Genomic DNA, 27,590 nt, shown 5'->3' with positions numbered 1-27,590 from the left:
TGCTCCCGGCCATAAGCCCTTTGCGCTAATTTGGCGTGAACAATATTATTATCCGGTGTTCCTTAGGAAAAGAAAGGAGTAATTACAATGTACAAACCGGAGTTTAGCTCCAATTACGTTGTGAACATAGAAGAACCGCCCCAAAACACTCCGAGCCAATTATAATATTTACTCCCTTAAGGTTTTTAGGCTTATCGGTATATTTTATCGATAGTTCCGTAATAGTTCAACACTAATTATCGGTCGGCCGCTACCCAACACTACTTCTACATTATTTTTTGTACGGGCGTAATTAGAAAGCAGTAATTAAGCTAAACTTGTACGTCCCACCAACAACCAACAACCACACATAACTATATTGGGCGGTGCAGTGTATGCCCGCACCATTTATCAACTGGCATAACCGCGCATCAATTGCCAATATAACAAATAAATGTTTTGAACTACGTCGCCATTTTTGACACGGCTCGAAATCATCGAAAACACAAACGCACACAAACACACACCCAGAAATACCCAGACCAGAGCTGAAAAGAAAAACCGATCCGAACCGAACAGAAACCGTGTTTTGCTTGCGTGTGTTTGTTTGTTGGTGTTTGTCTGCTGTTTGGTTACGTCTAGGAATTTTTCGTTGGCACGCATGGACAGCAGAGACATTATTAGCATTATTAGTGCACAATAAAGCGAAACTAAAACCACTGATTTTCAACCACCGCCACAGCAACAGCAGCAGCGACGTACGTGTACACCATCATCAGTATCAGCATCCGCATCGGCATCACCAGGAGGAGTAAGAAACAAGAGCGCAACTGTGATTTTTCCCTCATACGAATCAGAATGGCCAAGACGTACGACTATCTGTTCAAATTGCTGCTAATCGGAGACTCTGGAGTGGGCAAAACCTGCATATTGTTTCGGTTCTCCGAGGATGCGTTCAACACCACCTTTATATCCACAATAGGTGAGAATGTCTGCCGTCCTCTAAGCCACCACTATCGATCGTTGCAAGACATTACAGTCCGCACACATCATCGGATCTCTTTTCAATTAATTATGACGCCGCCGCCGGACTTCGTCTGAACTCACACTCATTCACTCCACTCACACTGCACTTACACTCATGTGTGGCTGGCTGGCTGAGCGCTCGTCTCAAGCTCGAGACCGTGGTGTGCCATGACTCACATCGAACGCTCTTCTTTTCTTGCTTGAGTATTTGTCATAATTATTATTGTTTTTATGTGGTACCCCGATAGGTGCGGACGGACTGTTGGGTAGGGGCTGACGGATTTTCAACAAAGGAATCTCTGAACGGAACGGAAGAGAACCTGACCCATTTGTGTTTTGTTGTTAAGCTGCTTATCGCAGCCTCGAGATTTGGTACACACCCACCCCCACCCGCATAAAAATTGGGTGCCTAAGCCAAGACTCAACCAAAAGTCATTGCACTTTTCAAGCTCTTATCATGAGGTCTTCTCTTGATAATACGAGAGTTCCCGAGAGCTCCCGGATTCCACTCGCATTGCTGTTCGGAATCGACTTGAGGGGCAGCCGCCAATTGTTTATTTTCGTATTTGGCACGTTTCCCTTGCGCCAATTTCTACTTTTGGTCTATTTACTTAACGACATTGTTTTATTTAATTGCGCGTTTTGTCCCGCTTCTTACTCTTACCCACATTCTCGTGCCGTCTTTCTCTTTGAGTCTTCTCTTTCGGCACATCCCGTACGTCATCATCTCTCATAGGTGCTTTTTTTCTGCAAACAGGTTCAGGTTCTGCTTGCCAAATTTTTATTCCGATTTACTCATGTGATTTACTCTCTCTCTCTCCCTCCCTCTCTTCTCTTTTGTATCTCCCAAAGGTATCGATTTTAAAATTAGAACAATTGAATTGGATAACAAGAAAATCAAACTTCAAATATGGTAATTAATATATAATATATATAAATGCAACACTTATCAGCACTAATATCTCTCTCTACATCTTCGTCTATTTAGGGACACTGCCGGCCAGGAGCGATTCCGCACAATAACCACGGCATACTACAGAGGTGCCATGGGCATTATGCTTGTGTATGACATCACCCAGGAAAAGTCGTTTGAGAACATCAAAAACTGGATCAGAAATATCGAAGAAAATGCCTCCGCCGATGTCGAAAAAATGCTGCTGGGCAACAAGTGCGAATTGCACGATAAGCGACAGGTACGAAAGGAAGTGAATGACTTACTGGGCTATTGTTAGATTCGCAAATGGGGTTTCTTTATCAATGAGAGTGCGGGTTGAATCATTTAACCATTGGAAACGATAATTACTTTATTGGTAACTTCACTCTCTTCTCACTCGAAGGTTTCAAAGGAGCGTGGCGAGCAATTGGCCATAGAGTATGGCATCAAATTCATGGAGACCTCAGCGAAAGCCAGCATTAATGTGGAAGAAGCTTTCCTCACCCTAGCCAGTGATATTAAAGCGAAAACGGAAAAGCGAATGGTGAGTGCATCAATATACATGTAGAAAAATATGTATCATAATTCGAATGTCGTTTATTATCCGTGCAGGAGGCAAATAACCCACCAAAGGGCGGACATCAGCTAAAAACGTTAGACAGTAGGACAAAGGACAGTTGGCTGTCCAGATGCAGTCTGCTTTGACGTGGCTGCAACATGTGGCTGACGGCACTGATACTGATGCGGAATGGTGGTAACAATTTCGATTACACTGTATGTGGAGGGAGTAGTATTCTTAGCTCCTCTTAGTTCCGATAATCCCCACGTGACACCGAATAACTGATACAACAAATGCATCCAAACAACAAAAGCCAGCTCCTGCTCTCCTCTCCCCCGAATATGCGCGATAATGGAATAGAAACATTAATTGCATTATGAAACAAGTTATTAAATAAAGTATATGACGACAGTGTGTGTGTGCGAAATATACATAAATATAACTAAACAAACAAACAAAAACACAGTCCACACGACAAGAGAGAAGAGGTTGAAGAGCAGCCAATCCAAAACAATCCAACCCGCCCGCGTTCTCTAAGACGTTTCTTTTGCTTAGTAGTATTTTAATGGACCTATAATTTTTCGATTGTAAATTATTAATTGTAATGCCAGTATATACGTATACATGTATGTGTGTATGTGAATGTATGAATATAATTTAGGTTTCTTGTCCCTTGCCTGCTCATCCAATTGTTTGTGTTTTATAATTTATTAATGCCACATACTTTATGTGTATTGTATATGTATACTTACAGACAATCCTTTGCCATTTTATTAGGAATATACAGCATGTTCAGACACGCACAAAACTCTATGAACTCCCCCACACACACTTTTTCTATCACCACTAATATTCGCTCAAATTCTTACTTTTAACGGCCACTCGATGATATCTGTATGTTGTACCTAATGTGGTGCGCGGGTGCTACTTCTCTTATTATTTTCCCCTGGGCTTTCGACACATTTCATTTTGCTTTATTTGTAGTAGCTATTTTTACTGCATTTATTTTTTTTCTACCGCAAGCCACACACGACTGTTAATAGCCCGTTAGCTCCAATGATTAAACCATAACCGAGCAGAGTAGATATGCAACAGAAAATTGAGAAATTACTCGTACCGTACAGGTCGTCGTCTCGATCGATAGATGCATACGTCGAGATGATAATGATGCAGCAGCAGCAGAGCAGTGAAGTAAATACTGTGAAAATTAATGATAACTAAATGCATATTCGATATTAATTAATTACTTTTAATATTAATTATTAAACGTATACAATTTTATATAAATACAAACAAATAAATCATGTGCAAAAGTATATTTGTATGTATGCAATCCTATCGCTGCTCCGGTCTTTCATAAAGCGGCATCCAAGTAATTTTCTGTGCGAACAACGTGGTTGGTGTACAAGAAACAGGTCGTTCCTTTGAATTTAATACACACCTCAGTTTCATAGCGGCGACCTGTTGTCAGACATCAATTGAATATTCGATATGCCTGTTTACTATCGATAGTTGCATTTTGCATTTTTCAAAACTGGTTACAATTAACATAGTATAATTTAAGTATTAAAGACGTAGGTAAACCGATAAACAGTCATGGCGGAAGCCGTAGCATGCCAATTGCAGTACGAGAACAAGGAGGTAGGTACCAAACAGACTGCATGTAAGATTCCCAGCGCTCCATGCTGTCTACACCACATTTTCTGTGATCTTTTTTGCAAATTTCGTAAATGTTTTATGTTTTTAGAACTCTATTCTCTTGCTGCATGCCGGCGTGCGACTAATAGGTCTGCTACGTAGTGGGGAAGTTGGATGGCACGCAAATGAGTGACCACGCGGAATGACACAAGCGTCCGATGAACTGTGCGGTAGCCTATTAGGCCTCGGTATCAGACGATCGATTCGTGTTCCTGGTCCATCCTGGATAGATCTCACAGATGACAAGGATGCCATAAATACTCTGACTTTGACAAGTCAAGCAGCAGAAACTGATCCTCAGGCCCATTGCCAGCGGATAAGGATGCGTCAACTGTAGGAGCTCGATGAGCTGGCCTTGACCTATGTGCCTGTGCCTGCCATAGATCTGGCCCAGATGGTAACTCAGAGCACGAACAAGGAATCATATTTACAATAATTGCCGCACTATAGTTTCGATATTGTAATGGNGTACGTTAACCGATAAACAGTCATGGCGGAAGCCGTAGCATGCCAATTGCAGTACGAGAACAAGGAGGTAGGTACCAAACAGACTGCATGTAAGATTCCCAGCGCTCCATGCTGTCTACACCACATTTTCTGTGATCTTTTTTGCAAATTTCGTAAATGTTTTATGTTTTTAGAACTCTATTCTCTTGCTGCATGCCGGCGTGCGACTAATAGGTCTGCTACGTAGTGGGGAAGTTGGATGGCACGCAAATGAGTGACCACGCGGAATGACACAAGCGTCCGATGAACTGTGCGGTAGCCTATTAGGCCTCGGTATCAGACGATCGATTCGTGTTCCTGGTCCATCCTGGATAGATCTCACAGATGACAAGGATGCCATAAATACTCTGACTTTGACAAGTCAAGCAGCAGAAACTGATCCTCAGGCCCATTGCCAGCGGATAAGGATGCGTCAACTGTAGGAGCTCGATGAGCTGGCCTTGACCTATGTGCCTGTGCCTGCCATAGATCTGGCCCAGATGGTAACTCAGAGCACGAACAAGGAATCATATTTACAATAATTGCCGCACTATAGTTTCGATATTGTAATGGGATGCGCAGAGAAGGTAAGGTGATGACTTCAAACGATACAGGAGGCACTTCCGCTCAGAAAGAGGCGTCCCATGTCCTGATCCGACAGGACACAGCCAAATGATGGCGTTATAGGGATTACATTTAAAAACATCCTTAAAATGCCATTATCCTTAAAGTCCTTACATCCGAAAGGACTGAAAACGATAAAGGACATTCGCCTGATCACGAGGAGGTGTGGCATGTCCTGATCGGCTCCCAAATTAAGGAGAAAACAATAAAACAAAACATTGATTTTACCAGAAATTGTCTTTTTACATGCTCCTGTTTGGTGTTTTTCAGAAAATCTAAACGCTTTTCGGCATAATGGAGCTGGAGGATGAGGATCGTACGCGTCTCTAGCAGGTCTCCAGACAGATCGCCGATGGGGCCCGATTCGCCAACTATGTGGTCAATCTGGAGAGTGAATGCTCTTCAATGTAACCTTCTTCCATTCGAAGATCGAGAAAGGCAAGCATGATCCACTCCTCTTTGGGATGCAATCAGGACTACAAGTTCTACATCGAAGTGGCCGATTTCCAATCTGATTTGATACCATGTCGGAGTAGGTTACGTTTAGGTTAATCAGATTTAGATTAGCATTACACAAATATCAACCAATTTTGTAAACATGGAATGAAGCAAGTTTTGTGTAACAATAAAAAGTGTGGCATGCTTTCAGGATGCTACGATATTGTTTTCCAATATTTGAAGTATCTTTTGGGGGCTGGTTTGATTCGCCAAAGTGTTTCATACTTTCAAGCTGAACGGATCCCTATTATAGAATAGCGTAAAACAGCCATATCCTGCAGTCCTTGAGGTCCTTGATGATTTCAAACGATACAGGAGGCACTTCCGCTCAGAAAGAGGCGTCTCATGTCCTGATCCGACAGGACACAGCCAAATTATGGCGTTATAGGGATTACATTTAAAAACATCCTTAAAATTTCCATTATCCTTAAAGTCCTTACATCCGAAAGGACTGAAAACGATAAAGGACATTCGCCTGATCAAGAGGAGGTGTGGCATGTCCTGATCGGCTCCCAAATTAAGGAGAAAACAATAAAACAAAAATGTCCTGTTGTTGTCAATTTATGATTTTGTTGTTGTTGTACTACAAAAGAGGTTTTTGTAATTGTTGTAAAACAAGACATAGTTTGTTGTACAACAAACAACTTTTAAAATTGCGTCGGTCAAATGGCAATTTTCGGGCCGAGTACTAGGCGAACATAAATCAGCAGAAGGTAGCTGGTTCTTTTGTTTTTTCATTGTGTCAAGAGCTGGATGCTATGAAACTAGGCGGGTTTTTCAAATCTTAAATCACTAAAGGTATGCACCAAATCGTAGTTCCATATGCCACTTTTGGTTTATTGTTTCTGAGCGCATTATCGTTTAAACCCATCAAGGACCTCAAGGACTGCGGGATATGGATGTTTCACGCTTTTCTGCAATAGGCTTTTTATTGTTTTACAAAACTTTGGTAATTCCATGTTTACAAAATTTGTAGTTTTATTAGATAATCCTAGCCTGCTTAACCTAGGCTTAACCTAAAGCGATGTGGTCTCTGTCTCAGATTGGAAATCGGCCACTTAGATGGAGAACTCGTAGTCCTGATTGCATCCCAAAGAGGAGTGGATCATGCTTGCCTTTCTCGATCTTCGGATGGAAGAAGGTTGCATTCACTCTCCAGATTGACCACATAGTTGGCGAATCGGGCCCCAGCGGCGATCTGTCTGGAGACCTGCTAGAGACGCGTACGATCCTCATCCTCCAGCTCCATGATGCCGAAAAGGGTTTAGATTTTCTGAAAAACACCAAACAGGAGCATGTAAAAAGAAAATTTCTGGTAAAATCAATATACACCTTACTTTCTCTGCGCATCCCATTACAATATCGAAACTATAGTGCGGCAATTATTGTAAATATGATTCCTTGTTCGTGCTCTGAGTTACCATCTGTGCCAGATCTATGGCAGGCACAGGCACATAGGTCAAGGCCAGCTCATCGAGCTCCTACAGTTGACGCATCCTTATCCGCTGGCAATGGGCCTGAGGATCAGTTTCTGCTGCTTGACTTGTCAAAGTCAGAGTATTTATGGCATCCTTGTCATCTGTGAGATCTATCCAGGATGGACCAGTAACACGAATCGATCGTCTGATACCGAGGCCTAATAGGCTACCGCACAGGTCATCGGACGCTTGTGTCATTCCGCGTGGTCACTCATTTGCGTGCCATCCAACTTCCCCACTACGTAGCAGACCTATTAGTCGCACGCCGGCATGCAGCAAGAGAATAGAGTTCTAAAAACATAAAACATTTACGAAATTTGCAAAAAAGATCACAGAAAATGTGGTGTAGACAGCATGGAGCGCTGGGAATCTTACATGCAGTCTGTTTGGTACCTACCTCCTTGTTCTCGTACTGCAATTGGCATGCTGCGGCTTCCGCCATGACTGTTTATCGGTTAACCTACGTTTTTAATACGTAAATTATACTATGATAATTGTTTTCAATAAAATTGTTAAATTAGCAAACATTTGTTGCTGTGGTAACCAGTGTTGAAAAATGCACAATGGAACTATCGATAGTAAACAGGCATATCGAGTATTCAATTGATGTCTGACAACAGCTCGCCGCTATGAAACGGAGGTATGGATTCAATTCAAACACGCTGCACCTATGTTCAAAAGATGTTCATAAAATTGGCCTAAAGTATCCTATTAATCGAGTCCCAATATATTCTTTATACATTTTGGAAGTGTTTGAAGCTACTATCACAACAGTAATCAAATGCACATACTAAATAATGAATTAATTAAGTATATATAAAAAACAGTCCACAAAACGGCTACATTTTGCTTAATATTAAACAGAGAATTGGACAACTTAAGAGTAGATACAAATACGATTGTACGATACGAACATTTAAAGAGCAGGAACTAGGGGGGAATAACATACATTCATACGACACGGGGCTCGGATTTGGGAAAAGAGTGCAAAAGTAGTAAATTATTTACGGTGATCAAATAGGAATATATATGTATATGAATAGAGGTATAGCAATATAGCTAGGGTAAATTGCACATTGTGGGCCATGGGGGACATGGACGGGCAGGGGGTTACGCCTGTTGCAGGTTCTGATAGTAGGTGGCCAGAATTTTCCAAGCTTCAGGCTCCATGAAGCCAACAGGTGGACTGGCACCGGTCTTAGCCAGCGTGCGCATCTTGGTGCCCGATATAAACTCGAACTCGTCCTTGCGCTGTGGCTCAAAGAAAGCCATCCGGCTGGCACTGTTGTCGTACGCGGCCACACGGAATGGCAGGATCTGGAGAACAAAAAAAGAAGCAGAAAATATAAATAGTTTCCATTTCAGTTGCTTTCGCTACTCACCTCCATGCTGTCCAGACCCTGGGCCATCTTTAATACACGCGCTCCATGTGTGGCATCGTAGAGGTTACCGTCGGGATAGGCTCCCTTATCTGGATGCGGCATGCCGGCTGGATCGCGGCCCACTATGTAGAAATTGGCGCCGGCATTCATGCGCGCCTTGGCATGCCACTGCACCTCTGTGGGGCCGGCGTACATCATGGGCGATGGAAAGATGGCCAGCACAGTGTCCTCGCGCCGCAGGACGCCGGCATCGAGGACGGCCTGGTGTTGTCTCATGCGTACATCCAGGGGCACATCATCGTCCTTGGTCCAGCCACCTAATGGATGCAACAGCAGGACCGGCTGCTTGAAGCCCCGCTCGAGCAGCTGCCTCTTCGTGTCCTGCATGAGGAGAGCGTGACCGTTGTGAATGGGATTCCGCAGCTGAAAGGCGAAGATGGCATCGGCGTTGAGCTCCTTGAACTTGCGGCGCAGCTCGTTCGGCGTCAGACGGTACTGGTCGAGCCCATCATCCCAGCGGATGCGTTCGATTACGGCCAGATCGCCGCCCACGAGATACTCGCCGGACTCGAGCACCTGCTTGCTGTACGGATGGTTGGGATTGCTGGTGCCGAACTGGCGGGCCAGACGCTCCTCCTTGCGCTGATAGTAGAACTCTGGACGGCGCAGAATGGCCACTGGCTTACCCTCATGCGTCAGCGTCAGGGCAGACACACCGTCCAGCCGCTCCTTGTCCTCTGCCGTGGCGCTAAGCACAATTGGCACCGAGTGGTTTTCGCGATAGGAGCCATCCATTCCACTCTGGAGTGTGTTGAAGTGCAGCGTCTGCAGGTACTCGTCTTCCCGCATAAATCCGCGCAGGGGATAGGCCCATCCCTCCGACAGCACCTGCACCCACTGCAGCTCCACGGTGCTGATTGGTAGCGCCTTCAGGGACTCTGCCTCGTGGCGCAGAGCATCGCTGGCAATGGACTCGCTGGGATATAGCTCCGGCAGAAGATCGACGTCACGCAACGACCTCGGAATGATGCCCTCCTGTTCGAGCAGTGTCACTAGCTTCTGCGTGGACTCCTGCACTGTGCACTCGTGGGTGCTGACCACCAGTTCGGGCTTGTGCGGCCGCTCGTACTCCTGCGTGATGCCCGTGAAGCCCTTAATGACGCCCTCGCGTGCCTTCTTGTACAGCCCCTTGACGTCGCGCGTCTCGCACACGTCCAGCGGTGTGTCTACGAAGATCTCGTAAAACTTTAATCCCGCATCCTTGTGTATCTTGCGCGCCATCTCCCGATCGTCGGCGAACGGCGACACGAAGCTGCAAATGGAGACCACACCGCTGTCTGCAAACAACTTTGCCACCTCGCCCACCCTGCGGATGTTCTCCTCGCGCTCGGCGGGCGTAAAGCCCAGATTCTTGTTCAGACCGGTGCGAATGTTGTCCCCATCCAGGCCATAGGCGGGTATGCCACGCGACACCAAGTACGCCTCCAGCTCAAAGGCAATCGAGGTCTTGCCAGCACCACTGAGACCTGCAGAAAGCAATCAAAATGTATAGTTGTACTTCCCTGACCTGACCGGAAGAAAGGCCTTACCCGTCAGCCACACTGTGCATCCACGAAAGCCGCGACAGAGGCCCAAATTCTTGCCGCGTGTCTCGCGGGTGACATGGTGCTTCTGTTCGGTCACATTCGTCGCCACTTGGAGGCACTGCAAACAAAAAAACAGACAAAACAAAGGTTGGTAGAATTCGCGGAGCTTAGCTTTCCAAATTATCATAAATTAATATTCATGTCAAGATGGCGATGCCGTCTGTGTCTGTGTCGATGTCGTTGCCTCGGGCTGTTGCCGGTTGAGCCAAAAGCAGAGTCATCAAATTGATTCGCGCTTTGACCCTAGGGCGATCGATCTAAAAGCTTTGCTATTGCTGCTGCTCCATCACTCAGTTTGTTGACCTTTTCGCAGCAGCTTGTGTCGGCAGAATCACGAATGGAATACGCTCGGATAGGACTGGTATCTCGATATGAATTATGGTGAAGGTTTGCCATACGACTGACGATACGAAGGAGAGCGAAAACACAGCGCTTCTATTGGGTAGAATACTTGCACATTTCTGCATGCTTTACTTGTTATCAATTATGAGTAGATGTGGCTGGTGGTAGATTGTGTGGCAGTCTGTCACATTTCTATCTGCCCCTACTTCCTTACCCTTCTTTTGATATGGGGATAAAATCCAATGGGCGGATTCGGCATTGCTGTTTGCTGTTTGCTTAATTTTTCACTTCACTATATTTTCGATTCGAAAATGTTTTTACATTGAGCAACTGATAGCAGCGCGAAGTCGTAGTCGTGGATCTCAATGGTATGGAAATGGAACTGAAAACTTAAACTGAAACTGAAGATCTCCGACATAGACAACGCGACGATCGAGCGTTGAAAGCGAACTGAAAGTTTTCCATAATATTTACGGGTTAAATATGGCGCAATCTGCCGCTGAAGGTAACAGCAGAAGATTGTCGGAGAAAGAGAGAGAAAGAGAGGGAGAGAAACATCCACGCACGCATCACTGGGATTCTCCGACTTCAGATGGGAGGGTGGAGGGGGGAATGGGACACATGTTTACACAGTCTTTTTGCTGCTTTTGCTGCCTTTATTCGGGTTTGCTCTTTCTTTTCCTCTTTCTGTTTGTTATAATTTCGTGTATGGTTTAGCTCACAATTTTGTATCATTTTGTATACACGGAAATCGTACCGATCGGTTCTTGGCGAGTCCTCAAGACAAACCAAATAAGGGTTCTATGGCTTCCTTTACCTCTCTCAAGCTTTAGTACTACAGCATCACAGCATAATCTTACCTCATCGCTGGGCTTTCTTTCATTGCTCGCAAGCAAGCAGCACTCTGGGGAACTGGCACACGGAATGTTATTGTTATTATAGTGGCCAAGCGAATTGGCACATTGGGTAAACATTTTCCACACCACACCACAAACAATATACTCGTCCCTCGTACTTTGTTTGGGGCAGGTGAAAAGAAAGCTAGCTAGCCGAGTACTCTCTGAATAATACTCTCTGATAAGCTGGCAAGTGAGAGTTGCCGTTGCCGTCGCGCCTTCCGTGGTCTAAAGAGCTACTGAACTTTCTCACCGAAGCTCAAAACTGCAACTGAAATTCCAGGGGTCTACAGCAAAGAAAACAGAGAGCAGAGCTGCTACACACGGTGTCTAAACTTATGGCTATGACTAAAGTACAAGAACTTGTTTATGGAAAGATGTTTAGAGTTATTCCTAGTAATAGTTGTTTTTGTTTTGCAAATGATCTTTAATGTTTAATAAATACTATTAAGTTTTTCTTTCCTAATCTAATCTTGAGTGTCTCTTAATTGTTTCACTTTGCTTTTCGACAGAGGGTTAAGAAAGATAATTAACGTTTTCGTTACACAATGCTGTTTTGCAGCAACTGTCGTTGAAGTCGTGTTGTTGGGTAATGCGTTTTCTAATGATTTAAACAATTACACTTCAAACAAATTATTCAACATGGATGGAATGGAACAAGGGAACGAACTAAAGGGATTACTGATCGCAGATCGCAACAAGTTGTTAGCCAGACAGCAGAATTAGCGCCAGCGCCTCCTCTAACACCCAAGAGTTGGTATGGAATGGGACGGGACGGGACGGGACGAGACCCTATACTTGGCAGACTTTACTTGGGTTTTTCTTTGCCAGAGAGACTTTCTTTCTGAACCTGTTTTTGGCCAAAAGTACACGAGTAACACACACTTGCAACGCCAACCAGTTGTTGGTAAGGAAATAGTTGTGCGTTGCATAAGATAAATTGCATATAAAAAGAGCATTAACCTCTCGTTATGTGCGACAAAGGTAAAACAACATTCCGTAATGTTTTAAGCGACAATTAAAAGGATTTCTCCTATGAGCGAAGACTCCAATTCCTGGTCTGCCAATTCGTTATAAAGTCAATGAATTCGGAACAGCTAACAGCGCATTTATGCATGTACAAGGGCCGCCACGTGCCGCTGCACCTGCACTGCCAAAGTTTCCTGCTACATCAACAATTTTTGCATACTGTTTTATCTGCAAGTCTGACTGTAATGATGGGGAATTTGCTTTTGAATTCTTATCAACTGTTTGCATACATAAATATATACACACATCGTGCCAATTTGATGCGTCGGTGTAGTCGGTCAAACCCTAATTGGGTCATCATAGAACAGAGATAAGATTACTTTGGTAAAGGAAAGGGGCGTTCGTGGAGTGATAAAAGTATTAAATAGTACCAAAGTTTATAGGACTTTATATTCTAAAAACAGTAGTTTATACGAGGATGGGCTTTGTCTGGAGCCAAACAATTGGTTATACACTAAAAATGGGAGTATTGTGAGCACTATGCCATGTGTTGGATGTGGAGAGAATGGAGCAAACAGCCCCAGCAGCTGTTCAATCAGGAAACCATCTCAGCCCCCACATCCACATCTAACTGTACTGTACGCAACGAGACCCACGTCAGTTGCAGTTCTTTTCCATCTTTGACACAATTGTACAAACACAGAGAGGTGGCTGATGGGTTGCTTGTCTTCGTTTTGGGGCCACGGCCACCTTCCCTTTGCCGCCACGTTTCACGGCACTGCTCTTACTTACTTACCGTCTTTTGACGCTTTTTACTGGTCTCCGGCGTTTCACTCATGGCTGGAACGTTTGACACACTAACTTAGTTTTTCAATCAATGGTAAATGGTAAACACGGCCAGACGACAGCTACCAGTAGATTAGGATTGGATTTCGACCTAAATCGATGAATGAAATGCTTTACCGCTCGCGAAACTGTTGCTGTACTCGCGCATTTACATAAATGCTTGTCTCGCTCAGACTGTACTATGGCTATAATTCACTTTGAACTTAGCTCTAATTAAAAAAAATTGTCAAATATCACACAAAACATACAATTCCGAAATCCCACGCAAACACACACACACACACTCACGCACACCATGCATAAATTAGCGGTCAGCTGTTTTACCAATTGCTAGAGATGGCTTACCAGCGATAAATTAGCTATCGATAGAACAATTTACTTAAAATATTTTAACATTGTTTCATTTTTTATAATTTGTATACATTATGCAAAATTATCCACAAACTAGAAACTGGTGTAGAAAAACTATACATGTTTAGAGTGTTTATTGCAAATACAGTTTACAAATAGTTGTTAATAGTATGGGGGGTGGACTTAAAAACACTAAGGTGTGGTGAGTTTACGATCTAATAGGGTGGCGGTTGGTGCTGATATTGCTGTTGCTGGCCCATCATGTTCTGTCGCTGCAGCTGCGCCACCAGATTTGGTGTTTGTTGTTGATTCATACTCTGCTGCTGCTGCACCATTCCCCCTCCTCCTCCGCCAACTCCAGCCCCGCTTGCCTGCTGTGGTCCAGCACCCATTCCACCACCCCCGCCCCCACCCATGCCCTGCATCTGCATCATCTGCTGATGCCGCAGCTGCTGCTGCTGGAATTGTTGCTGCGTGTTGAGGACACCTGGCTTACCGCCTCCCGCTGGCTGCTGTCGGGCATATGGTGGCACCTGGCCAACTCCAACACCCACCCCGACACCTACACCCACGCCGCCCGGGCCGGGACCCATCATGTTGGACATAGTGACGTTTGGTGCTTGGTTAATGTACTGACCCCGGTTGCCGGCCATCATTCCACCGGGTACGCCACGTTGCTGCTGCTGCTGCTGTTGTTGCTGCTGCTGCTGGGCTGCCGCCGCTGCCATAAAGTCAGGATTGTTGCGATTCACCTGCTGCATTTGCGGATTAAAGTTGCCCATCATGTTGGCCTGCTGCTGTTGCTGCTGATTGGGCGCCATACCGACACCCACGCCAACACCAACACCAACGCCTCCACCTTGCTGCTGCATTCCCTGCTGCTGTTGCTGCTGCTGATACTGATTCTGGAAGTTTTGGAACTGCACCTGCTGCTGAGGCTGCTGTTGTGCCTGCTGCTGCTGCATCATGCCCTGCTGTGGAATGCCACCAATGCCCATGTTGGGATTAGCTCCAGCCGTCACACCCACTCCCACGCCGACTCCAACACCTACACCGTTGCCTCCCTGCGCGCTTCCAGTTTGCATCATTTGATTGGCATTCGGATTAACCATGCCCACCATCCCCTGTGTCATCTGTTGCTGCATCATTGAGTTCTGAGGTATGCCCTGACCACCCATATTCATTTGGCTCATTTGATTTGGTGCCATGCCAGGCCGCATGCTTCCACCTCGCATGAATTGCTGCTGCTGCTGCTGGTTTGGGTTCATCTGTTGCTGCTGCTGCTGAGCATTTTGCTGCTGCTGCTGCTGCTGCATGGCATTGAAGGCAGCCACAGATTGCGGATTCTGTTGCGCAGTCATCTGCTGTTGTCGCATCTGATTGGGATTCATTTGCTGCTGCTGTGGACCGCCGGGCTGTTGCTGTGCCTGCGGCTGTTGCTGTTGTTGCATTGGATTAAAGCCGCCACCTGGCTGCTGCTGTTGGGCCTGCTGCTGAAACGGCTGTCGCTGGCGCAGCATCTGTGACAAGGCCTGCTTGGAGTTGGCGTTCTGAGGTGGTCTGTCAATGCGATTCGCTACAAAGATTGATCGTAAGAATTGGAATTGGACTCTTGTTCCTTGTGTTCCTCTTTACTTACATTGCATATTCTGCTGGTGGGGCGCATAGTGATTGTGGTACTGCTGCGGTGGCTGCTGCTGTTGCTGCTGGGGGGCATTGTGCCATTGTTGCTGCTGGCCCGGCAGGCCTTGAGGACCGGCGGGTCCTCCGCCCCCTGGTCCCTGCTGCATAAAGTTCATCTGTGGATTCTGTTGTCCGTTGCCACCGCCAACGTTGAGTTGCTGCTGCAGCTGATTGTTTCCCATTTGTTGCATTTGCTGCTGCTGTTGCTGCTGCATCAGCGCACTCTGCTGCATCATGTTGGGATTGGGTCCAAATTGCTGCATGTTCATCTGTCCAGAGGGGGGACGTCATTTAGTTTTTTTAGCTTCCCAAGAGGGATCTACAGACACTTCTTACCGGCATATTCATTTGCATTCCCATCTGGTTGGGCTGCATCTGCTGCTGTTGCATGTGTTGCTGCTGTTGCTGCTGCATTTGCTGCTGCTGCTGCTGCACATTCGGTGGCTGCTGCTGCGCCTGGGTAGCCAACTGTGTCTGCTGCTGCTGCGTATTGACCACCGGCGGGGTCTTTGGATTCTTCGGCTTGCGTTTCCGCGTTGTTGTGCCTTTGCCGCGACCACGCCCAGTGCCTACGACAGCACTGGGCGACTGGTCAACGGATGAAGGCGTGTCGGCCTTCATCATTTCGTCCTTCTGAAGGTTAGAAACGATAGGCGTCACCAAAGGACTGTGTGGTGTGGAGTGCCACTGTCCCGATGTTTTTTCACTTACTATGCAAATCTTCTCCGGCACCGGCTCAATGTCCTCCGGCGGCAGTGGCAGCGGCTCATAGTAGTAGCTACTCGGCTTGACCAGACTGTGCGTGTGATATTTGAGATTGCGATGTGCCTCCTCATACGTGAGCGGTTTCCGCTCCAGCTTGACAGCTCCGAACCACACCCATGAGAGGGGAGCCGGATTCTTGTGGCCCTCGAGTATGTCCCACACGCTGATCCGCTGCTTGTCCGATATCCGCAGCTGCTTCTTTTCCATGTCGCAGATTTTGTTACCCTTGGTGTCCATGCCAGCATGCTCGCAGGCAATCACCTGCGATGCCAAACGAATGCAGGAGATTCAAAGTTTGCCGCACGCCAGAGAGAAGAGAATACTCACCTCTGTGGGCTGCTTGTAGAGTGGTAGCAGCTGGCGTATCACACGAATAGAGGCATTGTTCTTCTCGCCAATCTCCTTCTTGAGCTTCTTCAAGAGATTCAGATAGAGCTTCTTGTTCTCATCCCGCTCCGACTGGCTGTCAGAGACCAATGTTGAGTGCACCAGGGTGGCCAGCATGTCCACGACGGTGGTGAAGAGCTCCCTATTGCAGCTCAGATCCACAACACCCTGGCACACCAGCTGCGCCAGCAGAATGGCCCAGTCCGTGGTGGGTGTGCTGTTCTTTTGGATAGCCTCGAACATGCCACCAACCAGAGAGAATCGCAGCTGCAGTGCATCCAAGATCTCCTCGCGTGCCTGCGGCTCATCCGTGCCCCCGATTGTGTCCAGCTGCAGAGATCGGGGAGCATCCACCATTAGGTATCGACATCAAAGATGGTTTTGAAGGGGACTTACCTCGGCAAAAGACTGCAGGCACTGGGAGAGCTGCGAGTAGAGCGAAACGAGCAGATTCTCCTTGTACTCATCCTGACCCTTTAGGCAGGTGAGGATTAGACCCAGGAATGGCTGATAGTTGAGCGGCATCTTCTTGTTGCGAGCAGCCACACCGCCAATGCCATAGCTATTGCTGCTGTGGCAGCTGTTACTCTTCTCTCGCTCATCACCACTGCCCGAGCTGTTGCAGTCCGATTTGGAGACCTTCGAGAAGTAATTCATGCTCTCAAGCACCTGTCCTGCCACTCGCAGGATTCTGCCTTGAACGGCAGGTGTCAGCTTTGCGATGAGAGGTGCCACCAGCCAGGTGGAAGGCTTGGGCTTGTGCGTGGCCTTCAGGGATCCCGGCAGGATGATCTCCTCCATGTGAAAGACATCGATGGCCGCTCGGGCAACCGTGTCCAGCCAAACATTGAGCTCCGCATTGTTACCCATCGACTGGCGGTACATCAGCTGCAGATCCAGCCAGGAAATGCGCAGTGTCCACTGGCCCAGATTCTCCAATATCCTCACGATCATCGCCCGCTGATCTAGCTCTGAAATGATGTTGAATTCCGCCTCCGGGTAGCAGATCATATGCAGTACGCGCTGTGCCTGCTTGGCTGTCAGCATTTCATCGATTATCATGTCGCACAGTCCCTCGGCATTCTTTAGGCAACGTTCCAGCACGTGCTCCTGGGCGCAGATCTGCTTCAGGACGGCCTGGGCAAATTCTACCAGTGAGATTTGCTCTAGCCCGCCACCGGATGGCTGTTGCAGTGCCTCCTGCTCGCTGGTGAGACTGTTGCCCAGCTGGAGATCGCTGGTGCCCAGAATCTGGCTGAGATCCGCCGGTCGCTGCTCGTTGCTCTTGGGCGTACTGCCTGGATGGACGGGTGTGTTGAAACCGCTGCGCTTGCCACTGCCAAAGGCACCGCCCACGGACGACGAGGAGCCACCACTGCCCCCAGCCATGGACGTCTTCAGTGCCGCATTGTCCACGACTATCAGAATCGCCTTGAGCACGGCCAGCACAGCGGCAATGGGAATGGTCTTGTGTGCGCCGACCAGCAGATGACGATCACAGCTGAGACGTATGCTAAAGTCGCTGCCGACGGCGTGGAGAGGATTGGGCGATGTGCTCACCGAATACATTCCCGGCTGCGGTATCTCCAGTGTCTTGAAAAGCTTCAGCACCAGATGGCAGGTGAGACGAGCGCCCGCCTCGGCGTCTACGCTCATTTCCCCACCCCCGGCACTCACCGATCGGGCCAGGGTTGGCAGGGCAAACTTGCTGACGAAATCGGCCAGGGAGAAGCAATGGCGGGCGACCAGGATGCAAACGAACACGGCCAATGCATTGTGGGTCTTGCCCTGGCCAATATCTACCTGGCCTCCCAGATGGGGATACCGGGGGCTCTTGCTGCCGCTGCACAGGCTCTGCAGGGCTGCAATCCACTCCTCGGAAAGGACATTGCAGCTGGCGGTAAGTTCAGCACAGGCCAGGGCTACATCGTTTAGCCGCTCATTGTCCGTCTCGCGGCAGACGGCAATCACGGCATTCGATACGAAGCTGTAAACATTCGCGGACGACTCGTGCAACTGACGGAGCCACTGTGGTTCCAGCTTGCCACCACGACGTGGTGCCACAAACAGCTCCTGCAGCAGCTGTGGATTGTAGCCCTGGGGAGGAAGGCTTTTGAAAGGAAATAAATAAGTGTTATCGATATGATATCGATATCAAGGGCATATCTAGAGTTGGCACTTACCTGAGCTGCTCGGGGGTGTTGAAGATGTCCTTGAACCGCTTGATGCACTGCAGCTGTTGGTAGTACTCGGTGGACTGTTCCTTGCCCTGAAGCAGGACGCAAGACTCGTGCAGATCGCTGAGATAGGCAAGGATGCACCGTTCCGCAGAGCTACACTCGCTGGGGTTGATCACGTGGCGTATGGTGCGACAAACGCCCTCGAATACCGACAGCGTCTGCTCGGGGGAGAGGAGCAGGCAACTGTGGTAGCGTCGCAGAATGCTCACGATATACAGGGCCAGTGAAGTGGTGTAGCCGCGCACCATATTGGACTTCTTCAGCTGCAGCTGGTGCTCGACCTCGGGCAGCTCCTTCAGCAGATTGTCGCATAGCTCCAGCAGACTGTAGATGTTGAGTGCCAGCTCCATGAGATCGAATAGAAAGGCGACGTGCTCCTGCACCGGCAGATAGTTGTTGTTGCCAAGGGCGAATCCGTTGAGCTGCTCCAACACATTCGCCGCGCACTGGGCGGTGACCACATGCTGATCGAAGTAGGCCATCTGCTGGCACTTGGCTGTGGTGGCCTCAAAGTTGAATTCATTGCGCGAATGTTTCTTCACCTTGCCGCCCTCGGCCACATCGATGCTGAACTTTTTCGTGAAGAGTTTCCCAATCTCCTTGGACATCTTCTTCACCGCGTGCTTCTTCTCGTCGCGCTCCTTTCCCACGCCAAACAGGAGAATATATCTCTGGTTGCTCTCGCTGCTGTAGCTGGACTCGTCCTGGGGTATTGGAAAGTGCTTTGTGTACACATAATGACGGGAAATGCTGCCACCTGCTCCTCCACCCGCACCGGTTTCCCCTTCACCTGGCGCTCCTATCTTGGGGCTGTCGGGCGCATCGTGCTGCTGTCCTTTCTCCTTGATGTTCTGCACCAGCTTGTCCAGATCATCATCCACATTGGAGTCGTCGAACTCGTTGTGCTTAAAGTCAATGCCACCGCCAAAGGGATCGTCATCGAATCCATGCGTCGTTGTGGCCTGTGTGGCTGCCGCCGCTGGTGAGCTCTTTGTGGCCGATGTCGCTGACTTGCTCGCCAAAACGGACTCCAGACTCAACAGATCCCCTCTGGAGATCAACGTGTGCATGTAGGCATTGTGCGAAAAGACATCGTGACGGATCAGGGCACTGAAGAGCTGGACCAGATTCGTGAATTCCGTTCGCTGTTGCGCACTGCTCAAGTGATCGTCCAGCACGGGTGCATCGTGGTCGAGGAAGTGCATCAGCACATGCTGGAACACTGGCAGGCCATCAATTAGGCCCGCGCCCGAGGCCAGAGAGTCCTTATCCTCCTTGTCGCTAGACTGCTCAGCGGGCGTGCTGGTCACATCTATCTGCCGCTTGTCCAGCAGATTGGCCACTACCATGGCCCGGTGTTCGCCCCAGCGCTGACTAGACACAGCCCATTCGCACAGAATCCGCACCGTATCCTTGTCGTGTTTGGGCTCATACACGGATCGTGGCTGCTGCTGCTGCGGATCCTGCTGATCCTCATCACGTCCCCTGCTAGGGAAGATGTGCATGTAGAGCGTGTCAATGCTGTTGCACTGCTCCATGCGGTCGAAGCAGTGCGTGTCCAGGTGATCCAAGGTGGCCAGCACTTTGGTGTAATGATTCTTGCCAGCACTGAGCCACTTGGCGGCGAACCAGCGCTGCTCAGCATGCTGCGTGCGGAGCACAATCTCAGACTCGGCGGCTCGCAGCTGGCGGCGTATCTCCTGATTGGTGCGCGGACACCGCGTGGGCATGGGTAGCACGGATGGGGCCAGCGGTAGATGATCCAGCGGACTGCCCACAAGTGAGGACGAGGCTCGGTGCGCTGCAATGCCACTCCACACCAGTGCCGTGGGGCATTCGATGGTGATGATCTGAAGAATGGTGCTCAAGTACAGGACAATGTCCCGATGATGTGGGCAACTCATCTGCTCCTGCAAAGCCAACTCAAAGGGATCACTTTGATGCTTGTTCTCTGCCATTCCCATTCCCACACCCACAGCCACTCCTCCGTCGACATCCTTAATACCCTGCTGCTCAACGGCCGCATTGAGGAGTTGCGCCAGTTTTTTGGACACAATGTAGGCCATTTTGCGGCACAAACGCTCCGACTGGACAAAGTCGTGCATGTACTGGAGGGCGAAGCTAAGCACAAGCTTTTTCAGCGGCTCATCGAAGCTCGCCTGGGTGCGCATCTTGTCCAGCAGGTCGAGTATCCAGTTGAGGAACTCCTGCCGGTCCAGCAGCGACTCCTCGTACATGTATTTGCTCAGCTGGTGGCAGTACTTCCAGTACTTTAATGCATTTCGGCTGTCCTCAAACTGGCTGCCAATGCCGGATATGCTCGAGCCGGGCGGAACAGCTGCTCCCGCAGACGTGCTGCTGCTCACAGAGGAGCCACCTGGCCCGCCCGGACCACTGACAACGCCTCCTCCGAGGGCTCCAGGTGGTGGTATGACACTGCTGGATCCTGCTACTCCCCCGGGCGTGCTCTGCTGACCATTGGCTGGACTGTGGATAGGCGGCAGGGGACTGGACATGCTGGGCACTGGAATCACATTCGATGCGCCACTTGGGGTTGTTGCATTGCCCCCGGATGCGTTCACCGAGATGCCGTTGCTGTTACCCCCGGAGGAGCTAGTGAGGCCAGCAGAGTGGCTGCCATTTGAGGAGCCCTTGTCGTGCGCTGATCCAATGTAGAAGTTCGCATAAGGTTACGGATTTATGGACAATGGACAGTTACGGACAATGCCCTCTGTATGAGTGTACTTACCCTGCTGATAGTACTCCTGTAGCTTGTTCAGCAGTTCCTTCATGAACTTGATCATGTTGCCCGTCCACTCGGCAGCCGGATCGTAGATGCTGCGCTTTTTGTTCTTCGACTCGGTGAAGCTAACCGTGTAGGCGGCACTCAGCTTGATGAACCATGTAGCCCGCTGCATGTTTACCTGGTTCTCGCAGAGCGTTATGAAAATCTCCTCCTTCTTATTGAAGGATGGTGCACGCTTGGCCAAACTGAGAAGCGGCTTGTTGCCAGCCAAGTCCTTGAACCAGGCGTCCACAGCGCACTTGCGGCGGGGAGAGACTGGCCAGAAGTTGTCCTTGCAGTTGATCTGCTGTTTTTTGCGCCCCGTGTCCGGCAGCGTCATCAGCTCCTCCTTTTTGGCGAGCACTCCACTGAAGAAGGCACTTACCCTGCTGGCGTTCACATTTGAGCTGTGCGCCGTGCCAAACTCGTCGGACAATGGTGGTGTTGTGGTGAAGCCATGTTTCACATTTGTGGGCGTCAGTTCGTCCTCGCGCTGCTTGGCGTCCTGCGGATATATGTCCGGTGGGCCGAGGCGTGTACGCTTTAGCGGACGCTTTTCCTGCAGCATTGAGAGCATCTTGGCGGCTCTCCAATGCTTTTTTCATACGATTTTTCACAAATTTTCTTTTTATGCACTCAAGAAGACAAGCAATATTAGGGATGGGAGTAAAACGAAAACGATACGCCGCAGATATCGGTATGCTATCGCATTTTATGCTATCGTTTTGAGTCAGCTGTGTAAAATGTATTAAAAATGTATTTTTATTACATTTGATTACATTGTTGTGCATTATTCATCTAATATCACTCAAGTGATAAAATCACAAAACAAGTTTAAAATAAAGATATTTCTGATTAATTTTTGGTAATAATAAACGGAATAATTATTAGGCGACCGAAAGCCTTAGACAGCTTGACGGTCGAATTCTGGTTCATCAATATAAAAATGATTGTTGCCAGTTATTCCTTCGCTGCACTCGAAATTCAGACAGAGCATCTTTAGGGGATATTCTGGCGGTAGCTATACACGGAGAAATGTGTGTTCACTCTTTAGAAATGGCATTCCCCATCGACTTGTAATTACTTACTCTGTTCATTATGTCGTGCCTGATGTCGGTGGCAGCTGCGTACAAGTGCAGAGGCTGGGCTAGCCGCTTTGCCAGACTCTCCAATGTGTCCAGGACAAAGGAGTCTGTTATGCCAAGGCAGTAACAAATGTTTAAATACCGAAGCTGATCATTCCTGGCCACTAGAATCGAAAGCTTCTGTTCACCAATTTCTCGGGCGCACTGAAATGAGAGGCACTCCAGTTGGTTGAGTCGCGCCAAATGTTGTACACAGTTGTCGTCGCGGGGCTTGCAGACAAGCCATTTAAGCGACTTCAAGGCACTGATATGTTGGGCATGCTCCTCGTTGATCCAGCGTTTCCGATGGAGTATGAGGTACTCCAACTGCGAATAACAGCTGCTGGCCAATGCTTTAAAGAAGCGCCCTTTCAGCTCTTCTGGGCAGTATATTTGCAAGTACTTTAAATTGGAGAACTGAGACAGAGTTGTTAGATCGGCATCGCAGTCGTTGAACGATAGCTTCTCTAGCTGGCGACAAACTGAAGCCAAATACCTGAGAGAGCTGGTGGTCAGGAAACGCTTGGCGTTGCGCAGCTGAAGACTCTGCAGATTGCTCATGGGTTTGATCATTGCTGTGAACTCAGAGGCGGTTACCTCGTCATACATCGAGAGCTCCACAAGATTTCTGAAGTGTACCACTTCTTGCACTGCCGAAAGAAAAGAGAGAACAATCAACACTTTTATTATTAGATTTCTTATTAGACTTCTTACGCTCGCGACGCTCGAAACTTTCCAGGCCTAGACTTCTTATGTGTGGCAGGCGCATCTGCATAGCTTTTATCAAGTCCTTGCTCGTGCTCTTGTAGTTGCGAACGTGAACTTTTCTTAGCGAAGTGATTTTTAATAAATAGGGCTGTGTCCTGGCCACCGTCGCATTGTTGATCGTTATACTCTCCAGTCGGTAGCAGTACTTGCTGATCATAGGCAGCAGTTGAAGCGGATGATCGTCATCGAAGTACGATTGGATGCTCCTGATATTGCCACCGCACAGCCACAGAAACGTTTGCCAATCTTCTAGGGTTCTCAGATTCGTGTCCCGGTCAATAATTTCGTGGAAATGATGGCGGTGCAGTTGGACGAAGGCGTCCCGAAATCCGCAACAGCACCGAGCCAGGTGCAGCTGGTCCTCCAAGCTCAGTAGCTTGAAAATAAACAATACACAGCTGCGGTTGAGGTCAGAAAAGTTAGTAATACGAGCCATTATCTTGTTTTTGTCATCTTAATTAATGTAATTTCCTTTATTGACTTATTTGGTATTTTCGATACCGTTGTCCGTGCCATTTGATATCGTTATTGAAATTCGATATCAGTCGATAGATATGCCACATCTCTAGGAAAAATGCGAATGGCCATTGAAAGAAGAAGCAGTGAAAGGGAGGAATTTCAACAAATTACTGAGGAAAAAGACAAGAAAGCATAAAAAACGAGCTGCATTTGTGCTTTGGCAAGTGCATAACTCCTTACGACACAAAGCCAAGAGTTACCAAAGCCAGCCTGCAGCGCAAACCACACAACAGGCAACACAGTCAACACAAAAATATAAACAGCACAGTTTAGATGATGAGCAGCAGAACGGACACGGACGGTTCCTCAATCAGATTCAGCGATCACACACTGGACAAGGCCACCAAGGCCAAGGTGACGTTGGAGAATTACTACAGCAACTTGGTGACACAATACGGCGAGCGTAAGCAGCGCCTGGCAAAATTGGAGGCCCAGCTGAAGGACGAAAGTCTAACAGAGTCGCAACGTCAGGAGAAACGCTTACAGCATGCGCAAAAAGAGACGGAATATTTGCGTCTCAAGCGATTACGTCTCGGTGTCGAGGATTTTGAGGCGTTGAAAGTCATCGGTCGCGGTGCATTCGGTGAGGTGCGTTTGGTGCAAAAAAAGGACACGGGACATGTCTACGCCATGAAGGTGCTACGCAAAGCTGATATGCTCGAGAAAGAACAAGTGGCGCATGTACGGGCCGAGCGTGATGTTCTTGTTGAGGCCGATCATCAGTGGGTGGTCAAGATGTACTATAGTTTTCAGGTGAGTGCAAAAGTACCAGCAGCAGTCAGTCAGTCGTAAAAGCAACAATAGGAAGAGGGCGATACAAAATACAAAAGAAAACGGGAGAAAATCAATAAACCAATACAAATGCAACTGGCAAAATAGCAAAAGCAGCGCACTTGCTAATCATATGGTCTTTGTTTTTGTTCCGCTTCATCTTCCTCTTCTTGATGAAAGCTCAAAGCCACAGGAGAACGTGCCTACATTGTATTATTTTCTTTTTGATTTTTGACTGCAGGACCAGGTAAATTTATATTTGATAATGGAGTTTTTGCCTGGCGGGGACATGATGACGCTGTTGATGAAAAAGGACACACTATCCGAGGAGGGCACACAGTTCTATATCAGTGAGACGGCGCTGGCTATCGACTCGATACACAAACTCGGTTTCATACACAGGGACATCAAGCCGGACAATTTGCTGCTCGATGCGCGAGGGCATCTCAAGGTAAGGCGTAGGCGTAGGCGAGCACTCGGTCCCTAGTCCACTTGAAAACTAAACCACATTTGTCTCATTCGTCTCATCCAGCTCTCCGATTTCGGACTCTGCACTGGACTGAAGAAGTCGCATCGAACAGACTTTTATCGGGACTTGTCGCAAGCGAAACCATCAGATTTCATTGGCACCTGTGCGAGGTGAGGCAACAGCAACGGCAGCTGCCAATGGTTTCCAGCTTAGTAATATTTCCAATCCTCTTGCAGTCCCATGGACTCGAAGCGTCGTGCCGAATCGTGGAAACGAAATCGACGTGCCCTTGCCTACAGCACAGTTGGAACGCCGGATTATATTGCGCCCGAAGTGTTTCTGCAGACTGGTTATGGACCAGCCTGCGATTGGTGGTCGCTGGGCGTCATCATGTATGAAATGCTAATGGGCTATCCACCCTTCTGCTCAGATAATCCGCAGGACACATACCGCAAGGTAATGAACTGGCGCGAGACCCTTATCTTTCCGCCAGAGATCCCCATATCGGAGGAGGCAAAGGAGACGATCATCAAATTCTGCTGTGAGGCGGATCGCCGGTTGGGCTCACAGCGTGGACTGGAAGACCTGAAGTCGGTGCCGTTCTTTCGCGGCGTCGACTGGGAACACATACGGGAGCGACCAGCGGCCATACCCGTTGAGGTGCGCTCCATTGATGATACGTCTAATTTCGATGAATTTCCTGATGTCTCGCTGGAGATACGTAAGATTGATCGTAATCCTTCCGATTAAAGGTTCTTGTGAGTGAATAATTCCACATCTCCTTTTCAGCATCAGCGCCTATACCGCAGGGCGGGGAGATTGCTAAGGATTGGGTCTTTATCAACTACACGTACAAGCGATTCGAGGTGCGAAATCTGGAGTGAAGCAGGACTCGTAGCTGGAGCAGGAGCATAATCGGTCGCATCGTCAGGGTTGCCTTTGCCGCACTTTGCCACCCACACTTGTATTTTCACCATCATAGCCGTCGTCTCCGTCGCCGTCGTCGTCGTCGTCTCTCTAACATCATCCACCACCAAGAGCAAAAGCATTCTCCACGCTAAGCAAAAACTTAATTTTCCTTTTTGAATATCTTACCTACATGTGTATTTAAATACTAGCTAACATTTGTGATTCCAAAACGAAAAGAAAGTGAAGATAACGAGATCTAACGATTGTGTGTTGTATGTAAAAATGTTTTGCTTAAAGCGTTACCCGCGCACCCCCACACCATGCACTCTCCTCTCATGCCTCATGCCACCCAGCAGCGGCAGTGGCTGAGTGGGCATCTCTCAAATTAAGTTAAAACCATACCATAGTGCTCCCATGTCCTTCCATTTTAACGTTGCGTTTGTAAGCAAAAGAGCAAAAGTCAATGTTTCGGCCACTTAGGGACCCATTTGGCATTTTCCGTATACCTCTTATTTACATTACTTCGTTGGGCAGCAGCAAAATGCCCACAACATCTTTTTATTTAGCCAATTGAGAAATGTTATAAAATTTAGCCACGTTAATTATATATAAATGTATATGTATGTACGTAGATACATACGAGATATGTTTTGTATCAATTTCGAATGAAAAAATCACTTTATAATTATTAAAACATGCAAAAGCAGAAATATTTTTGAAACAAAACACACACAAATTAGTTACTAATGTCACACACAACAAACCATATATATGTAGATGTATGTATGTATTGGTTTCGATCTATGTACACAAAAATTCCACTCCCAAACGGACCCCCAGACCCCAAGCGCCTCTGTAGAAAGAAACACAACATATTTTAGACATTCGATTGTAGCTCTCCGGTGGAATTCATTCTGCGTTCTATGTTATTCTCGTAATTGTAGTTTCAGAGCTAAAGTGAAAAATACCAAGTTACTGCTGGTCGAAAAACGCAAATACATAACGTAAATGCATAAATTATATTTGGAATTATGTAGTACATATATACATATATATATTGTATATATAATTGCAAAACACAACACCCAACCCAACTCAAACCCCGAGCAGTTGCGCAAAAGCAAAAGCAAACTTTAAGTAATTGATAAACATACAAGTTTTAAGATTTTATTTTTGGTAATAGAAATACAATAAAAATAAGCGAGTAATGATAACATTGATAATAATGCAACACCAGCAACATGAACGCAATAATAATAAATGAAAAATGTGCATAATAGTACCAACTAACAATAAATCCACATTTTATGTGACTCTATCGTCAATCATATTACATTAGCTGCTCGATTATCCGGCGAAAGTAATCTTCATGGCCGACCGTATCGTATTTCGACGGGAATTGAGTTCGACTCTTCTCATTGCGGCTAACAAATGCAGTGGGAGTATTACAATCAGT

General features: G+C 47.7%; 5 protein-coding genes and 1 long non-coding RNA gene across 10 annotated transcripts; 3 read left to right on the top strand and 3 right to left on the bottom strand.

The window, feature by feature from the left end:
• The first annotated feature begins 223 nt into the window (after nt 1–223).
• Nucleotides 224–3,209, top strand: LOC117580473 (ras-related protein Rab-8A). Of its 2 annotated transcripts, XM_034267055.1 has the most exons (6): nt 224–319; nt 722–961; nt 1,858–1,918; nt 1,994–2,198; nt 2,343–2,483; nt 2,552–3,209. In XM_034267055.1, the coding sequence occupies exons 2-6, from the start codon at nt 838–840 to the stop codon at nt 2,642–2,644; spliced, it is 624 nt and encodes a 207-aa protein (XP_034122946.1). In that variant the 5' UTR covers nt 224–319; nt 722–837; the 3' UTR covers nt 2,645–3,209. The 2 variants fall into 2 exon arrangements, with proteins under 2 accessions (XP_034122946.1, XP_034122945.1); XM_034267054.1 differs by lacking the exon at nt 224–319 and having other exon boundaries at nt 334–961.
• Nucleotides 3,210–4,670: 1,461 nt separating this feature from the next.
• LOC117580481 lies at nt 4,671–5,980 on the top strand. Its single transcript, XR_004573570.1, has 3 exons — nt 4,671–4,731; nt 4,838–5,269; nt 5,577–5,980. It is a non-coding gene; the product is annotated as an uncharacterized LOC117580481 (long non-coding RNA).
• Nucleotides 5,981–8,077: 2,097 nt separating this feature from the next.
• On the bottom strand, nt 8,078–13,633 carry LOC117580455 (bifunctional 3'-phosphoadenosine 5'-phosphosulfate synthase). Of its 3 annotated transcripts, none has more exons than XM_034267024.1 (4): nt 13,314–13,633; nt 10,254–10,368; nt 8,665–10,190; nt 8,078–8,599 (listed from the first exon to the last, which is right to left on the bottom strand). In XM_034267024.1, the coding sequence occupies exons 1-4, from the start codon at nt 13,353–13,355 to the stop codon at nt 8,393–8,395; spliced, it is 1,890 nt and encodes a 629-aa protein (XP_034122915.1). In that variant the 5' UTR covers nt 13,356–13,633; the 3' UTR covers nt 8,078–8,392. The 3 variants fall into 3 exon arrangements, with proteins under 3 accessions (XP_034122915.1, XP_034122913.1, XP_034122914.1); XM_034267022.1 differs by lacking the exon at nt 13,314–13,633 and adding an exon at nt 11,513–11,717; XM_034267023.1 differs by lacking the exon at nt 13,314–13,633 and adding an exon at nt 10,867–11,100.
• Nucleotides 13,634–13,815: 182 nt separating this feature from the next.
• LOC117580445 (mediator of RNA polymerase II transcription subunit 12) lies at nt 13,816–22,250 on the bottom strand. Of its 2 annotated transcripts, none has more exons than XM_034267003.1 (8): nt 21,539–22,250; nt 18,733–21,451; nt 16,946–18,659; nt 16,490–16,879; nt 16,109–16,423; nt 15,734–16,030; nt 15,354–15,654; nt 13,816–15,290 (listed from the first exon to the last, which is right to left on the bottom strand). In XM_034267003.1, exons 1-8 carry the CDS (start codon nt 22,149–22,151, stop codon nt 13,930–13,932), a joined length of 7,710 nt encoding a protein of 2,569 aa, XP_034122894.1. In that variant the 5' UTR covers nt 22,152–22,250; the 3' UTR covers nt 13,816–13,929. The 2 variants fall into 2 exon arrangements, with proteins under 2 accessions (XP_034122894.1, XP_034122893.1); XM_034267002.1 differs by having other exon boundaries at nt 15,354–15,666; nt 21,539–22,151.
• A 107-nt stretch (nt 22,251–22,357) lies between these two features.
• LOC117580464 lies at nt 22,358–23,980 on the bottom strand. The gene is made up of 3 exons (XM_034267038.1): nt 23,413–23,980; nt 22,663–23,348; nt 22,358–22,595 (listed from the first exon to the last, which is right to left on the bottom strand). Exons 1-3 carry the CDS (start codon nt 23,900–23,902, stop codon nt 22,479–22,481), a joined length of 1,293 nt encoding a protein of 430 aa, XP_034122929.1. The 5' UTR covers nt 23,903–23,980; the 3' UTR covers nt 22,358–22,478.
• Nucleotides 23,981–24,032: 52 nt separating this feature from the next.
• On the top strand, nt 24,033–27,181 carry LOC117580462 (serine/threonine-protein kinase tricorner). The gene is made up of 5 exons (XM_034267035.1): nt 24,033–24,738; nt 24,998–25,207; nt 25,289–25,395; nt 25,462–25,946; nt 26,015–27,181. The coding sequence occupies exons 1-5, from the start codon at nt 24,259–24,261 to the stop codon at nt 26,107–26,109; spliced, it is 1,377 nt and encodes a 458-aa protein (XP_034122926.1). The 5' UTR covers nt 24,033–24,258; the 3' UTR covers nt 26,110–27,181.
• The last annotated feature ends 409 nt before the right edge of the window (nt 27,182–27,590 follow it).

Source organism: Drosophila guanche, unplaced genomic scaffold (genome assembly GCF_900245975.1).
Source record: "Drosophila guanche unplaced genomic scaffold, DGUA_6, whole genome shotgun sequence".
Lineage (NCBI taxonomy): Eukaryota > Metazoa > Arthropoda > Insecta > Diptera > Drosophilidae > Drosophila > Drosophila guanche.
This window is presented reverse-complemented; position numbering and strand designations above follow the sequence as displayed.